The 17,530-nt window shown below is 47.6% G+C and overlaps 1 protein-coding gene across 2 annotated transcripts in view; it reads left to right on the top strand.

Moving 5' to 3' along the window:
- The window catches only part of DOCK1 (dedicator of cytokinesis 1), a 489,568-nt gene that overhangs the window by 433,530 nt on the left and 38,508 nt on the right, over positions 1-17,530 (top strand). For both annotated transcript variants that reach the window (XM_011930180.1, XM_011930179.1), the window contains exons 38-42: positions 5,677-5,766; positions 7,329-7,433; positions 12,567-12,708; positions 12,843-12,921; positions 14,351-14,435. In XM_011930180.1, the coding sequence (XP_011785570.1) occupies positions 5,677-5,766; positions 7,329-7,433; positions 12,567-12,708; positions 12,843-12,921; positions 14,351-14,435 (501 nt within the window). The remainder of the gene's footprint in view (positions 1-5,676; positions 5,767-7,328; positions 7,434-12,566; positions 12,709-12,842; positions 12,922-14,350; positions 14,436-17,530) is intronic.

Genomic DNA, 17,530 nt, shown 5'->3' with positions numbered 1-17,530 from the left:
GGGCGACGGCTCCTGTATGACCCGGGCAGTGGTCCCTGTATGACCCGGGCAGCGGCTCCTGTATAACCCGAGCAGTGGTCCCTGTATGACCCGGGCGACGGCTCCTGTATGACCCGGGCAGTGGTCCCTGTATGACCCGGGCAGCGGCTCCTGTATAACCCGAGCAGTGGTCCCTGTATGACCCGGGTATTGGGTCCTGCATATCCTGGACAGTGGTCCCTGTATGACCTGAGTAGTGGCTCCTGTATGACATGGGTCGTGGCTCCTGGATGACACAAATAGTAGCTCCTGGATGACACAGGCAGTAACTCCTGCATTACACAGCTGTGACTCCGATTTGACAAGGCAGGGATTCCCGTGTGATGGGGCAGTGGCTCCAGTATGACATTGCCGTGTCGGGTCCATCTTGTGCACACTTGGGGTGACTTTGGCATCATTACTGCAAGATCAGTCAGCTTTCAACTGCAGACCATCTTTGCTGGGGCAGGGAGTCGGGCCTGAGTCTGCCTCAGAAAGGTCTTTGCAAAAAGTCGATCCTGCACCAGATCAGTCAGTGCCGGCTGAGCACTCCAGGAGGACCAAGGATGAGGCCTGGCTCAAGGAAAAAGTGAGGGGCCTGGAGAGAGTGGACATGCTTGAAAGGGTCTCCATTCCTTGCAGCACAGTTGCAGGCAACACCAAGACTAGCTGGGCCCTTCAAATCATCCAGACCCACCTCACCAGGGCTGCCTGCCACACACCTGGAAGGGACGCTGCCACTCAGCACGCATTGAGCAAAGAATGGACTGAACGCAGCCTCCTGCTAGCCCTGGGCCTCCCTGGCCCCTGTGCTGCTGCTGAGGGACCTCCCCCAGAGCTCTGGATTCTTCCACACCAGTGATTTTAATCCATTTTGATGTCAGAGACGTGTGTGGGACTCTGGAAATTCAGAGGGTAATTGAGTATGACTCTTTTCCCAATAACTGCTGTGAAAAAACAGAACAGATGAATTTTAGAAGGATGTCTGAAATGCAAGCATCCTATAAAGTATCTCCACTGGTGAGTTACTTACAGCTAGTCAGCAAATGAAACCAGAGTCGCCCACCAGTATCCTGGTGAGTCATCGCCAGCCTGAATTATTAGAAAGGGATGGCTGTCCCGGCTGGCATCTTGCCTTTCATCTGCTGCTGTCCCCTTGTCCTGTGACATCCATGTTGTCATCCTATCAGAATCATCAACATCACCTCGTGGGTAAGAAATCAATTCCTGCTACATTCTCTACAGCTGCTTCTGTCTGGGAACTAAGGAAGGAGTTTTATTATAAAAGAAAGTTTTTATTCCAGTTTCTATTCATGGAACTTGAAGAAATGGAACTTCCTGAAACCAGGAGGTTCAGAAAAATAGAGAGAAGATTATCATCTCAAAAGAACACGTCTCATATCATCTGGGGAAAGCAGGGGTGGGGAGACCGTCCTCCGTGCTGCAAGTCAACCGGCAATTTCAAGAATACCATAAATTGGATTAAAGATTTCACATCAGAAAATAAAGTTGTCTGCTGATACGGGGCTTTTTCATTTGGGACTGTGGCAAACCTCATAAGCCTGTAGCACTTCTGAGAACGGAGCCAAACCAGGGTGTTCAATCGCAGAGGCTAAAGCGCTTCTTTCACTGAGATCATCTAAATCTAGATCATACTGAATCTGCCTTCTCTCTGGCACAGAAACGTTGTCCAAGGTATTCACGTTGGAAGTATGAATTACCCACACTCTCTTTAAAGCCCCATCCAATTAAAAGGAGATGAAAATCTCCTTGATGCAGAGGCCTTTGAAACACGCTGGGGGTAGTGGGGAGGGATGAGAGATACATATTTACAGGAAATCTGATAGAAAAGACCACCCTGTAACCTGAGGGTGAGTCTGAGAAGATATTTACTCAAGACTTGTATTTCTTTTAAAAACAATTACTTTTGATATGTATCTAAAGTATCTCCTCTGTCATTTAGGATAAAAACAGATTAGGCTTTTACTCAGGAATGAATTAGAAGCCCTGGCATTCTAGGAAGCTAAAGAGTTTGTATCCATTTGCAGAAAACTGAAAAAACAAAATAATAATAATCTGGTGTAAGAGACCTACAAGGAAAGGTAATGTTCTCTTTGAATTGGAAATCTGCTTAGAGAGGAAGTGATCACTGGAGCTTTAAAAAAACATTAAAAGTAAGGAAGTTCTCCCTTCCTGGAAAATGTGAGCTGGGGCTCTAGCAGAGGACACACGAAAGACTTAGAGCAGCAGACTGAGCTATTCCAGGAACGGGAGGCAACTTTCAACCTTCAGCAGGATGGGGGAGGCAGATGGGGGCTCTGGGAAGGGACCAGGTAGCAGAGCGGGGACCGTAGGCAGGACGTCTTGGGCCACATCCTGCCCTCCCTGGACACTGGTCCCAGCTCTGAAATCTTTGTTTTCTTTGGGCTTGCTTTCATTTTGTTATTCAAAGTATTAAAATGCCGCTCTGATTCTAGAATAACTTTTACTCTCATCAAAAATAGCTGATGGCTTCTTTACGTCTTGGCTATGGGAGCATTTAAGTAAAACAATGTTCTTAAGTTTATTAGGTGGCTCTGAAGTGAGTGAGGCTTCAGTGGGGTCATCCTATAGAAAGAAAAGGCAAACGCCAGTGGGCAGGTGGGGGCTCAGTGCCAAGGATGACCCATGTTTAGGGCTTGGTAGTCTGTCTCCCCTGTGGGAACCTCGAGTTCAAGGCCAGCCTGGACCCTTTTCAAATCCATCCTGGCAGGAGGTGGGGAAGCAGCTTGGAAGGGCTGCTCCGTGGCCATCAGGAACAAGGACTTTCGAAAAGGCCACGCTGGGTCAAGCCCACCGCTTATCTGCTGTGCGTCCTTGGCAAAGCTACTGACCAGTCTGATCCCTAGATTCCTTATCTGCAAAATGGGTATAATGCAGATGTCCACTTTGTATAATGCAGACAAAGTGATTGGAGGCCTTAAACAGGAGAGCACAGGTGGCTGGACAGAGTAAGCTGGGAAAAGCTGAAACCACCTTTGCAAAAAAATTAACAGTGAGGAAACTATGTCAATAAAAGAGATCTAATCTAAATCCTCACCCGCCCCCTGTAATCAGCTTGAGGTGTTTCCAGCTCTTGGGAAACTGCCTTTCCCTGGCACTGTCTGTGACCAATTATTATTTTAGAGAGACAGTGTAACAACTGCCTGACCATCACCTGGCAGTCACCTGACTTTACTGGTAGGATGTCAGGGGAGCCTTCTCCTGCCCCGCTCAGTCATGCCTCTCCTGTAATCATTCCTGGGCTTTGGCTAAGCCAGCTCTGGGAGACCTCTAGTTTATAGTTTAAATGATAAGAGCCCTTCTCTGAAACTCAGCTGCCTTTATAAAGCTAATGAAAGGCCGTCAGGCTAGGAAGAGGAGAGAAACCTGAATTCTGCTAAGGTGTACACTGGTCACAAAATACGTAACTTCGCTATTGTAAATTAGCCTTTTGAGATCTTTTCAGATTTTTTGCTTGTCTGACACCTGGCTCCCCCCAAACCACCAGCCCCACTCCTGTGGCCCACCTAGAAGCAACTCAGCTCAAGAGGGCAGCTCTGACCCCCTATGATTTCATCTCCAACCCAACCCATCAGCAGCAAGCATCCATTAGCTGGCCACCACCACCCCTTCTCCCAAACTGCCTTTGAGAAGCCCCTCCCGTGGGAGCTTTTGGGGAGATTGATTTGAATAGTGTTACTGGCCGCAAATCCGTATGGCTCTGCAGCAACCTCAGTTCTCACCAGCTCAGAAGAAGGAATTCGATTGAGGGGCATAAAGCAGAAGAGACTGAGGCAAGTTTCAGAGCCAGAGTCAAAGTGTATTAACAAGTGTTAGAGTGGGAATGAAAAGAAAGTACACTTGGAAGAGGGCCAAGCAGACATCTTGGAGGTCAAGTGCCCCATTTGACCTTGGGCTTGGGGTTTGATATGCTGGGCTACTTCCAGCGTCGTGTGTCCCTTTTCCAGTGGAATGCCCCTGGAAGGTGACCAGTTAAACTCCGCCATGATGCCTCTCAATTCACATGCTTGAGCCCACTCACCCAACTCCTGAAATCTTACCAGGAAGCTGCTGATTACCAGCTTGAGGTGTTTCTAGCTCTTGGGAAACTGCCTTTCCCTGGCACTGTCTGCAACCAATTATTATTTTAGAGAGACAGTGTAACAACTGCCTGACCGTCACCTGACGGTCACCTGACTTCACTGGTAGGAGGTCAGGGGAGCCCTCTCCTGGCCCGCTCATGCCTGACTAGCTACCTGCTGTAACAGCATGGCTGGCCTTATGTCAATTAAACTCTTTCTTTACTGCAAGGCCTTGGTCTTTTTTTGTGCAGCAGGCGGGTGGGGGCTCAGTGCCAAGGGTAGTCCAGGTTTGGGGCCTGGAAAGCCTGGCCTGCTGGGTGGTTCCGAAGCTGTGTGGGTCCCCTGAGGACTGGTGCTACCATGTTGTGGGAATGACGGCAGTTGAGAAGTGGTGATTCGTGGCTGGGAATGCAGCATGTAGAATGATAGGAAGCTTTCCTGGTTGTAAATCAGCATCCAGCAGTTCTGTTCACTAAACCTTGTTAGGCAGGCCCTGGGTTAAGGTCCAGAGGTTTTCCAGGTTGATAAAGCTGAGCCCCTGTCCTCAAGGGCTTGTATTCTCTGAGGAGGAATGAGAAGGGGGCATGCTAGTTTCAGTACATTGCCAAAAGTTTTGAGGCAACAGGATCCTGGGTCTTTGTGGAAGCACAAAGGGGATTGGAGTGGCAACTAGGAAGGCTTCCTGGAAGAGATGGTTCCTGATGTTTCCATGGTTTTCTCCAGTAATCCACTTTGTTTTTCCCAAGAAAAATAAGGAAAATTCAGGTCAACTATCTATCAAAAAATTATTCCACATGTGTCAAAAGCTTATCAACATTTTAATCACTGATTTAGAAAGTTACTTACCTTACAAAGTTCCCCCTTTTCAAAATGATACCCGGCTTCATATCCATAGCATAGTCACACACATACATCAAACTTTCTGCAAGCTTTAGTTTAGAGTCGAAGTCTGCCCTGATATTTCTGATCATGGATGATTTTCGACATAGCATTTTTTAGGTGGATGACTTGGGAAAAGAGCCAAGTCAGGCCCCCATTATGTGGCATAAATGCATCCCACAGCCTCTCTCCACCCTACAGTTCCTTTTCCCTGGCTCCAAGGCTGTTCTGACAGATGGGCTTCGGGCCCCAGCTGGCAGCAGGCGAGCAAGGACAGAAGCAGTGAGGACTGGCCGACAGACTGCTGGTCCCGCGGCCGGAGTGAGGACTGGCCGACAGACTGCTGGTCCCGCGGCCGCAGTGAGGACTGGCCGACAGACTGCTGGTCCCGCAGCCGCAGTGAGGACTGGCCGACAGACTGCTGGTACGGTGGCCAGAGGCCTGCGTGCTTGACATGCCAGTGGTTGACCTCTTTGACCAGCTGGTGCTGCGGGTCACGAGCCAAAAGACAGGAGCTTCAAGAAAATATTTGTGTTTTTTCAGTGTTACTCCCATAGTGTTTCATTTCTTCAAATGTACTTCTACGCTGTTTTATTCTGAATGATTGCATTCCTGTTTTACTCTTCACACAATTCAGGCCTCGGTTTCTCTTTCTTTTCTTTGTTTCGACTCACAGATGTGGGAGGAGGCCATTGCCTTGGGCAAGGAGCTAGCCGAGCAGTATGAGAACGAAATGTTTGATTATGAGCAACTCAGCGAATTGCTGGTGAGTCTTTATTTCTTTTCATTTAAATCAACACAGGCAATCTCAGCTGGTTTTTCAGAAATTTCTCTTTCCATGTCAACGTGGGGGTTCATCCCCGGCACTCTGGGACCTGGGCCATGTCCCTCCGTTTTGCCTAGGAAGATGGTTTTAGTTTATTTGCTGGTTGATATTTGGCCCATAAATATTTACTTTTTAGCCCCAAGTCAGCTCTTATAACCAAACTCTTAAGGCTTCTATGAACAAATTGTACATAAACAACTGCTGACCTTGTGTGTAGTGGTCTTGACAGCCCAGGAGTCTCTGAGCATTTGTACTAGTTTAAAACTGACCCCAGGCCGGGCGCGCTGGCTCACGCCTGTAATCCCAGCACTTTGGGATACTGAGGCGGGCAGATCACGAGGTCCGGAGACCGAGACCATCCCGATTAACACAGTGAAACCCCGTCTCTGCTAAAAAACACAAAAAATTAGCCCGGCGTGGTGGCGGGCACCTGTAGTCCCAGCTACTTGGGAGGCTGAGGCTGGAGAATGGCGTGAACCCGGGAGGCAGAGCTTGCAGTGAGCTGAGATCGCGCCACTGCACTTCAGTCTGGGCGACAGAGCAAGACTCCATCTCAAAAATATATATATATATATATTTGTAATTTTGATTTTATAGTTATAAATGTAATATATTATTATTGTAAAAATCACCTTTAATAGCACCACCATTGGCCAAGCATGGAGGCTCGCACCTATAATCCCAGTACTTTGGGAGGCTGAGGCAGGCAGATCACGAGGTCAGGAGATCGAGACCATCCTAGCTAACATAGTGAAACCCCTTCTCTACTAAAAATACAAAAATGTTAGCCGGGTGAGGTGGCGGGCGCCTGTAGTCCCAGCTACTCGGGAGGCTGAGGCAGGAGAATGGCATGAACCCGGGAGGTAGAAGTTGCAGTGAGCCGAGATTGCGCCACTGCATTCCAGCCTGGGCAACAGAGTGAGAATCCGTCTCAAAAATCAAAAAACCTGACCCGTTCTATGAGAGGGGGATGGACAGATAATGACCAGACCTTTCCTCTGCCATGGGAACGCTGTTAGTTTCTAATCACTGCCTCCTCCACCTTGTCATTTTTCTATTCAGCAGATCACCTTAATGATGTGGGAATGTGTGTCATGAATTTAGAACAGAACGATTCTGTTCTTTTAAATTCTCCTTGAATGTATCCCACTATCTGACCCATACCTTTTAAAAAGTACTAAGGGCCAGCCATTTAATCAGAAGAAAACGCATTTCTTTGGCACCTCTTCGGTTATTGAAAACACCCAGAAGTCACAACTGTTTCCTGAATTTGGTCTTGTTTGTTCAGATTCCTTTGCGAAATGATGGAGGAGGAGTGAAAAATAATGTCAAAACGATGGAGTGAGATGAAATTTCAGGTGCAGCCTCAGTACCATCTCCCACCATCTCCCTCTCCCACCCTACAGAAGTTGCCAGAGCTTTTAAAGAGCCCACAAGAAGAATCCAGAGGCACACATGCTTGAATACTCAAACCTGAAATGCATTCTCTTTTTTCCTTCCAGAAAAAACAGGCTCAGTTTTATGAAAACATCGTCAAAGTGATCAGGCCCAAGCCTGACTATTTTGCTGTTGGCTACTACGGACAAGGGTTCCCCACATTCCTGCGGGTAAAGTTTGATTCTGCCTAATCTGAGCCATGATTGTTCCCCCAGCAGAGAATCCCCTTCCCGTTCTGAGGAAGGGTGGGGCGTTTGCATCCGCGTGGCAAGGTGCAACTGTCCACACTGCCATAGCTTGGTGGTTAGCCCAGGGGACAGAGAGAGACTGACAGGATTTTCTTTGGTTGCATATGACCTTTCCATCTGATGTTTCCTTAAAACAACCCTCCTTCGGAGATGTACGTGTATCATTTTAATTGAGGTGTGGTATGTGTAACATACTGTGTGCCATCTTAACCATTTTCAGGTGTGTGGTTCAGTGGCATTAATACATTCGCATTGTTGTGCAGCCAGCAGCGCCATCTGCCTTCAGAACTTTTTCATCTTGCGAAACTGGAATTCTCCATCCGTGAAACACTGCCTCCTCATTCTCCCTCCCCGAGCCCCTGGCAGCCACCATTCTACTTTGTGTCTCTATGATTCTGACTGTTCTGGGGACCTAGTGTCAGTAGAATTGTACAGTATTCGCTCTTCTGTGTTTAACACGTTTCACTCGGCCGAATGCCTTCCAGGTTCCTCCAGGTTGTAGCATGTGTCAGAACTTCATCCTTTTTAAGGCTGAATGGTATTTCATTGCATGGAGAGGCCACATTTTATTTATTGATTGATCCATTGATGAACATTTGGGTTGTCCCCACCCAGTGTGCTGCTGTGAAGATGTATGATTTTAATTATATGGGAAATTGGAAGTGGATCTGTATGGCCACGGTGCTGGAAACTCCAAATGAGGCTCCATCCCTGAGACAGGCGCGTGCTTTCGAACATGCGATTGAAGCAGTAGCCGTGATCACCTGCCAGATGCCCGTTTCCCAATATTCACATGAGGCCAAAGGGGAAGTTATATAAATATTAATAATGCTGCCTGGCCTACCATAGAATTGTCTATACATTTTCTCAAAAACAAATTCTTGGATGCCATTGACCAATGGGTCATAATTTCCTGATATTTCTTAGGACTTTTTTTTTTTTTTTTTTTGACACGTGGTTTTCTCTTATCCTAGGAGACCATGTGTGATTGCTCGAGCTTTAGGAAGCAGAAGCTCTGTGTCTTGAATAATGCTGCCTGGCCTACCATAGAATTGTCTATAAATTTTCTCAAAAACAAATTCTTGGATGCCATTGACCAATGGGTCATAATTTCCTGATATTTCTTAGGACTTTTTTTTTTTTTTTTTTGACACGTGGTTTTCTCTTATCCTAGGAGACCATGTGTGATTGCTGTGGCTTTAGGAAGCAGAAGCTCTGTGTCTTGAGCACGGCTGTCTGGGGCAGTTGAAACCAGTTGGGAGATTCCACTGGTTCCAGACGTTGCTCATTTGGGCTCCTGTGTTTCCGATTCCACGGGAGTCACTAATAGTGTGAGACAGCTCTTCATCACGGTACCCAGAGGATACAAACTCCCCCTTAGGAAGGACATGTCCCTGTTGACAGGAGAGCCCCACAGTTCTGGCCTGCTCCACGAGGTGAGGCTGGCTGCCCACTCCTCAGTATCCTGCCTTGTGACAGAGGCATCTGGCCCTGTCCTGGTCACTCCTGGTCATTGCTGGTCAGCTTTTCCTCTTGCCTTCATTGTGCAGCAAAGGCAGTGGTTGATCAGAAGCACAGATTTTGAACAAAGTCTTCCCTTCCAGAGAATGGATAAAGGAGGCTTAGTTACAAGCTGTGAATTAGAGACAAGTTTGACATTAGCTTCATTCTCAATAAAAAACAAAGCTGAAGGGTGGAATGAGCTTGGAGTTAAAGCCACTTACTGTTGCTAAAGGCTTTAATTCGAGTGTGTGTGCTCCAGAACATACATCTTTAAGAAAGGGAGAGAAGTGGACCAAGCCATGGCAGCCTTGTGCAGTGCTTGGTGTTAAATGGTGCGTGTGGCCCCTGTGGATGGAGATCTACCTCTGGATATGTAGGCACCAACTCTGGATCCATGCAGGATGGTTATCCCGGAGTCCAGAGCAAGGGAGCAGCCTGCGTGGAATATTATGTGAGGGCAGTGCCGGGTGCGGAGGACATGTCACAGCCCCCGAGCCCAGTAGATGCCAGGTTGTCCCAGGAGCTCATGCACGGCAGGCTCCAGGGACGGTCCTGGGTCATCTCCACCACCAAAAGGTCAAAATGAAAAGTCCAAATGGAGGTTAACAGGCTTGGTTAATGTTGAACTGACATTCCCGCCACGCCTGGATCATTCTGCGGGGCTGCAGCAATGTAGTTATCACGCTTCACAGATCACCTGGCAGGGGTCAATCTGCCAGTGACGCTAGCAAGTTACCAAAAAGTGGGCGGAATGTTTGAGTGCTTCATGCCCTGCTGGAGAGGAGCCTCCAAGAACTGACTAGCTGTCCCTTTTGCTTTGTTTTTCTCTAAAAATTGATCTCACTGTTGTTTGTGCTCATATTAATATTTATAGGTCTTACAAGGAATAAATATCTTTGATTCTATGTACATTTTCCCCTTGTTTTCATGTTCGAAGGGATCATTTCAGAATGCTAAGTAACTGACATTTTCAGAAAATGTTATTCGTGTTTTTATCTATAACTCACCAGCGTTTTTCTATTAAAGTTTTTATATACATTTTTATTATTATGTCTTTCTTATGTAAAGCATAAGAAAAATGCTTGCTAGTTTCATAGTAGTCTGTTATACATTAAATCTTACTGAATTTTGGAAGTGTGTGGCTTTATATAGCCTTAGAAGGTGTTCAAACTGTGTATTTATATTTCTAATTAAGACTACATATTATCTGGTTTCTGCTTGACCTTTTTTTTTTTGGAGATAAATAGAACATTTTTCTTCCATAATGGTACTTTTAAGACATATCTAAGCACAAAGTGAAAAAGAATTCAATTCTTAAACTGGTTCCTTTTTAGTGATTTAGGAGAACTCAGAATAAGCTGGGGCGAGGGAAGGGGATTGTCTTAGTCCACTGGGGCTGCTGTAACAGAATACCTTAGACTGGGTACTTTATAAACCACAGAATGCGGTGTTCACAGCTCCGGAGGCTGGGAAGTCCAAGATCAAGGTGCCACCAGATTTGGAGTCTGAGGAGGGCCATTCCTCATAGATGGCGCCTTCCACTTGTTCTCACGGGGTGGAAACGGCAGGCAGCTCTTTGGGGCCTCTTTTCTAAGGCACTGATCCCTTTCACAAGGGTGGAGCCCCAATACCTAATTCCCTTCCAGAGGCCCCACCTTCTAATATTATCACTTTGGTGGTTAGGTTTCAGCATCTGAATTTTGGGGGCTACAAACATTCAGACCACAGCAAGGATCAGTTGATTCAGTGTCATACAATCTCTCTTAATCCTTTTGAAAATCCATTAGTTAGACAAATTTTAATTTGACTTCAATCTTGGTCTTTAGGGGATACGTGTAAAAATATGCAGCAAGATGCTGTCCTCCGTCTGCCTCTGTCTGTCTCTGTTCGCCTCCCTCTCTGGCACCTGTCCAGGAATGACTGCAGATGGGGCAAGGCTGCAGCTGAATTGCGTGTAGCCAGCCTGGAGGTTCTTTCCCAGTGTCCCCTGCTCGAAGAACAGAAGCACCTCAGCAACCACATCCTGTCCTGGAAAGCGTTACCCCCAGACTTCTGTTTCCTGTACCCCTGTGACTTCTGCTTGCTGTCTTCTCCTTGTGGCAGTTTTCATTTCAGTTGAGACAGCCCCAGATGGGACAGGGTAGGTGGGGGGAGGCAGAAGGCTTCCAAAACCAGCAGCAGCATTACACTAGATACTCATTGGCCTCTTTCTGTGACCCAGTTGACACTCAGAACACACGTGTTGAATTCGAGAAAAAAGGAGACCTGTTATATCTTGCAAGAAAAACGTTCCTTACAGGTGTATTTACAGAGGACTGTGTCACACTCAGGCAGAAAAGACCTCAACAAGACAGCCTTGTGGAAGGAAGAAAACTTACCTACTTAACTCCCCTCCACGCCCCAGGCTGCCTAGCCTAGCCTAGCCATCTATAACAACCCCAGTGGCCTGACACTCCAACTTGGAATTGATGGAGGTGACAAAAGTGTCATTGGAGATGGACCAAACCAGCCCTTCCAAGAAGAGCTCTGTGTATTGTATCTTGACATATGTTGATAAAGAATGACCTGCACAAGCACTCTTGAGTGCAGGAAGGGAAGTCCTGCTCTCCATCCTTCTCCAGTCACTCCCTCAGGGGAGGCCAGGAACTTAGTAGCTCTCGGCTCTGGACTGCATCCCTTCCCCTCGGGTTCTGCCCACCTCGACTGTGTCTCACAGGAGTCGGCGCAGAGTGGCCGTGCTCAGGCGCTAGGACCCCACCTTATCTCATGCTCTCTTAAATTCCTTATGGCAGAATGGGCCGGGCGCGGTGGCTCAAGCCTGTAATCCCAGCACTTTGGGAGGCCAAGACGGGCAGATCACGAGGTCAGGAGATCGAGACCATCCTGGCTAACACGGTGAAACCCCGTCTCTACTAAAAAAAAACACAAAAAACTAGCCGGGCGAGGTGGTGGGCGCCTGTAGCCCCAGCTACTTGGGAGGCTGAGGCAGAAGAATGGCGTAAACCCGGGAGGCGGAGCTTTCAGTGAGCTGAGATCCGGCCACTGCACTCCAGCCTGGGCGACAGAGCGAGACTCTGTCTCAAAAAAAAAAAAAAAAAATTTCTTATGGCAGAATGAAAATGACTTCATTAGGGCCTACCTGAAAAGAAAACAAAAACCAGAAAAAGCGTGGACATCATTATCCGCTTGCCCTGGCTGCCTTACCCCCTTCTAACCCTTTCATGCCCACTCTAGTGTGGGCTTCTGAGTGTTCATTTGGTTTTTCATATAGTTTTTAAATCAGTTGTTACTGTCAAGATGAAAACATAGCACAGATGTTAGTAGCGCAGTGTTGAGTGCCTCTTAAACGGTGTTAACTGACATGCTTGATGACCATGTGTTCTTGATTAACAAAGCCAACACAAGTTAAAAAAAAAAAAATTACAAGTTGTTCTTAGATTCAATGACATTTTGTAAGAACCCGTAAGGCATATTTTAAGACCAGCACATTGCATGTGAAGTCTTCCTGGCCCTTTCTCTGTGGTGTTATTAAATGAATGTCACCCTTTCCAGGGAAAAGTTTTCATTTACCGGGGGAAAGAGTATGAGCGCCGGGAAGATTTTGAGGCTCGACTATTAACTCAGTTTCCAAACGCCGAGAAAATGAAGACAACATCTCCACCAGGCGACGATATTAAAAACTCCCCTGGCCAGTGTATCCTTTAAGACAACCGCATCAACTCCGAAACCATGGCGACGCCATTCATTTGGGTGGTTGGGTGTGATGGGGGGCCTCTCTCATGGTTGATGTCTGTGCTGCCTTAGCGATCCTTAACCCCCTCACCTCAGATATTCAGTGCTTCACAGTGAAGCCCAAACTCGATCTGCCTCCTAAGTTTCACAGGCCGGTGTCAGAGCAGATTGTAAGGTAATCATCCCATTTTTCTTACCCAGCATGAGGGTTGTAAGAGGCTGTGTGTACAGATCTCTTCCTAATGATTCCACCTTTTAAAGGATGATTTTTAGCCTTTGATTCACTTTCCAAATGCTCTTTCTGTCCTCTTTGAAGAGCAAGGGAAGCTAATTATATTCAGCATCCAAAAAAAGTGAAAGGAGATGTTAATCCGTGTGCTGGGAGCGTGCAAAGCCTATTCCTTTCCCAAAGTCAGCTGACGGCAAAAACATAAGCGGGCAGTGGAGGCCGTCTGCTCTCCTTAATAGGCCTGCCCCGCGGGGTACAGTCTCCTACGGAGCTTCGCAGCAGTGCATCCTTCCCATTTCCAGCAGACCCAAGTCCATGCACGTGAGTGCAGCCTGAATGTTTGCATTTTGAAAGGTGGGAAATGGAATTTGAGCATTTGCTCCTGGTGACACACAGGAGAACCCTTCAGCCTCACAGCACAGCAGTTCCATAATGTAGGATTATGAGGGGGCTTTTAAGCCCCCTGAGTCAACTGTCCATATTTGAATGAGATTTTCTGCCTGTCGGTTGAATCGCACCTGACTTAGCAATGGCATAGAAAGACCTGCTTTAACAGATGTGTTTGGTATTAAGACTTTTCTGTTCTGTTTGATCCATGTTCTGGTGAAAATATTAATCTCTTTGATGACTTCATATTCCTTAGGATCTGCTTCATTTTGCTTCCTGAAGTTTGGTGGTTTCTTTGACCTTTCTTCAGCAATAATGGGAAATAAACAGGGACCCTGTGTGTTTACAAATGACTGCTCTCACAAGGCATACATTTTAAGGGTTGCAACCTTTTTTTTTCAGAGGCCTTAAGCAAATAGTGAAGCTTAGAGCCTTCTCAGATGCAGTAGTTTCTTTTGCTGTGGAAGCCTGCCTGCATTTCAGTGCGGGGGAGGAATCAGTCTCAGTCTCTCCACGCCCTCCCCTGTGCATGCGGAAAGCCTGCCTCCCACCCTGGTCGCGGAGGCAGGTCACTTAGTTTCCTGTGTGTCACTCTTGGGGTGGTTGCAAAATCTGTACTTTGTAGATCTGAAACTGAAGTATGTCATACTTTTTAAAAATAATAATAAACACATACATTGAACACAAAAGCCTTTTTTCTCTCTCCTTCGCTTCACCTTTCCTCTGTTTTTGCTCATTTCACTCTTACTCAGCTTCTGTTTTCCCTCAAGGTGTTGGCGGGGACAGGGAAGAGGCAAAAACTCAAGTTAATTTTTCCACCTGCCAACATCTCCCTGACTGGGAGAGGATGCCAAGACAATGGCTTCAGGTCAAGGTTAGGGAGATTTTGCAGGCGGCAATGACGTACCCTAAGGCCAGACCCTGTGTCCAAAAGCAAATTGGCTGTTTGCCGGGTTAAATGTCTAATGATCTGTCTGTCTCTGTACAGTTTTTACAGGGTGAACGAGGTCCAGCGATTTGAATATTCTCGGCCAATCCGGAAAGGAGAGAAAAACCCAGACAATGAATTTGCGGTAAAAAACAAACCACCAAAACAAACAAAAAATATCATTCCACCACCAGTAGAACTGCCAGTGGAGAAGCGTGGCCTCAAAGGCAGCCACAGGGCAGTATTAAATGTCTTTGTATATTGAGTGCAGAAATCCTCATCTGTTACCCCCTCCAAAGTTAGAAAAACTAATTGCCATTTCACTAACAATATGACTAAGGTCACTGAGATATTTAATAAGGAGACTGTGCCGTCCGAATGCCGGAGCTCCCATGTGAGTAGCGCACTGCCTTCCTTCCCTGTGAGCCCCGGGTGAGAAAGCAGGTGCCTATTTTCTCTAGTTACAAATGGGCCCATGGAATGCTGAGGTGCTGGGTGCTGACGTGGCTTCTTGCAGGTGACACAGCAGTCAGCACATGAACTCATTCCTAACTCAGGTGCTCATTCCTAACTCAGTATCCAGCACCTGAACTTCACTGGAGCACAACACACAACTGCAGGGTTGACCCCGGCACTCCTGGCAGCACAGACTGGGTCGTTCTCTGTGGTGGGGACCATCCCGTGCGTCCAGGGATGTTTGGCAGCATCCCTGACCTCTGCCTACTAGGTGCCAGTGTCACCACCCCAGTTGGGACAGCCAATCAAAAAGATTTCCAGACTGGGCGTGGTGGCTCACGCCTGTAATCCCAACACTTTGGGAGGCTGAGGCAGGTGGATCACATTAGTTCAGGAGTTCGAGACCAGCCTGACCAACATGGTAAAACTCTTGTCTCTACTAATAGTACAAAATTAGCTGGGCACGGTGGCACATGCCTGTAATCCCAGCTACTTGGGAGGCTGAGGCGGGAGAATCGCTTGAACCCAGGAGGCAGAGGTTGTAGTGAGCCAAGATCGCCCCATTGCACTCCAGCCTGGGGGACAAGAGTGAAACTCCCATCCAAAAAAAAAAAAAAGTTTCCAGAAATTGCAAAATAAAACATCCACCCCCTATTGCAAACCACAGCATTTGAGTTGTAGAAATAATAGCAACCATCTTTAGAGCCTTTTTGTCTTTCTTTCTTTTTTTTTTTTTTTTTTGAGACAGTGCCTCGCTCTGTCACCCAGGCTGGAGTGCAGTGGTGCAATCTCAGCTCACTGCAAGCTCCGCCTCCCGGGTTCACACCTTTCTCCTGCCTCACCCTCCCCAGTAGCTGGCACTACAGGTGCCCACCACCACACCTGGCTAATTTTTTGTATTTTTAGTTTTCTTTTATTTTTGTGTGTTTAGACGGGGTTTCACCATGTTAGCCAGAGTGGTCTCAATCTCCTGACCTCGTGATCCGCCGGCTTTGGCCTCCCAAAGTGCTGGGATTATAGGCGTGAGCCACCGCACCCAGCCCTAGAGCCTTTTAAAAATTCTACATACAAACTGCTTTCATGGATTCATTTGTATTTTTATTTTATTTATTTTTTTGTATGGAGGTGGGGTCTATGTTGCCCAGGCTGGTCTTGAACTCCTGGGCTCTAGTGAGTGGATCCATGTTGAAAAGGCATCAAATAAGCCATAATTTTAAAAACATGTTAATGTTTATCCATCTTGCCTGGGAAACCTCCTGAAATCCCTATGTAGTCCTATATTGCAAGGAGGCATTAGCCCGGGGTCCCCCAAGGAGGACCAGCTCTGCTGAGAATGACTTCTCTTGTGTGCCATCTGAAGGCATCTAGGCTACCAAGGTCAAAGGCGAATTAGCCCTACTCCTGATCAGACCAAAGCTCAGAACCCTTCCAGCAGGGTTGCCTCAAGTAAAGAGTGGCATCTACCCACTCTCCCTGCTAATCCCTCAGGGGTCCGCCAGTCATCGGATCCTCAGGGCAGTACCTGTGAGTCTCCTATCTCAGCTCTTAAGAGCCATGGGGAAGTTCCTTCCAGCCCTGAGGCCAGATTCCTTGTGTGTCACGAAGGAGCACAAAGGAGCTTGGAGTTGGTGGAATCTGCAGTGTTGTGCAGTCCCAGCAGGTTGGTTGTTTGAAGATTAAGACCCTATTTATTGGTGAACCCAACACCCTGGACCTCCTCCAGGACTGGTCACTGCAGTGTCTGTTGTCTGCAACAGTGCAGGCAGAACCTAGGCATGTCTAACCTGGACACCCTCGCTAAGGGCAGTGGCTTTCAGAGCAGTCTGTACCTGTTACTGTCATCACAAGCACTAACGCTAGTATTTATATGGAGTCCCTCAACTGTGGGATTTATAGGCAGTTCTTGAATTTCCCTCACACCTCTCCCATCTGGCAAGTAGATATATTCTTAGACTATAAAGAAATAGACACAAGGAGGTCAAGTGAACTGCTGAAGGGTGCGCAGTCAGTTGGATGCAGAGCTAAGAATAACGAAGGCTCTTGACATTTTGAGCTGTGCTGAGCCTCAGAGGCTATGCTTCTTCTAAATGGCCCTGAAATCCCGTAATGGCCCTGTTTAGGTCCGGGCACTTGGACAAAGTGTTCGGAAGCTGCAGGATTTGGTCCTTCACATGCCCCCCAAAACCTCAGATAAGTACAAAGTCTTTTGCTCTACTGGGAAGCCAGGCTCCGGCCCTACAGCAGGGAGCCCAGCTCCAAGTGCAGCGGGCTGGGGAAGCTGCCCAACAGGCCGAGAGCGGAGCAAGGGGCTCACACCCGCAGACCTGGCAAGGGGTGACTGACGTGCTGAGGAGTGAGGGCACTGACAAGGAGGAAGATGAGACAGGGCCTGCGTGAGCAGGAGCTGGCCGTAAAGCCCAGGATGGAACCCAGAGGTCCCTCTCAGGGCATATTGACATGAGAAAAAGCACTGGAATCTGTTCGAGAGGTTGACGTGAGAGGGCCAGACCTGCTTCCACTGCTAGGACAAAAGCCTGAGGGAGCTGTCCCCATGGGGCAAAGGAGGACTGGCCTGGGACATGGAGGCCTTGCCTGTGTCCCTGTGGCTTCAACCATCTCCTTCCCTTAGAAGTGTGGGATGAATGCTTTCCAAGATCCAAGCCAGTTTTCTGAATTCTTTTTTTTTTTTTTTGAGATGGAGTCTCGCTCTGTTGCCCAGGCTGAAGTGCAGTGGTGTAATGTCAGCTCCCTGCAAGCTCCGCCTCCCGGGTTCACGCCATTCTC

Source organism: Colobus angolensis, unplaced genomic scaffold (assembly GCF_000951035.1).
Source record: "Colobus angolensis palliatus isolate OR3802 unplaced genomic scaffold, Cang.pa_1.0 Scaffold85, whole genome shotgun sequence".
Lineage (NCBI taxonomy): Eukaryota > Metazoa > Chordata > Mammalia > Primates > Cercopithecidae > Colobus > Colobus angolensis.
The sequence above is the reverse complement of the archived record's forward strand: the minus strand, read 5'-3'. Positions and strand labels throughout refer to the sequence as shown.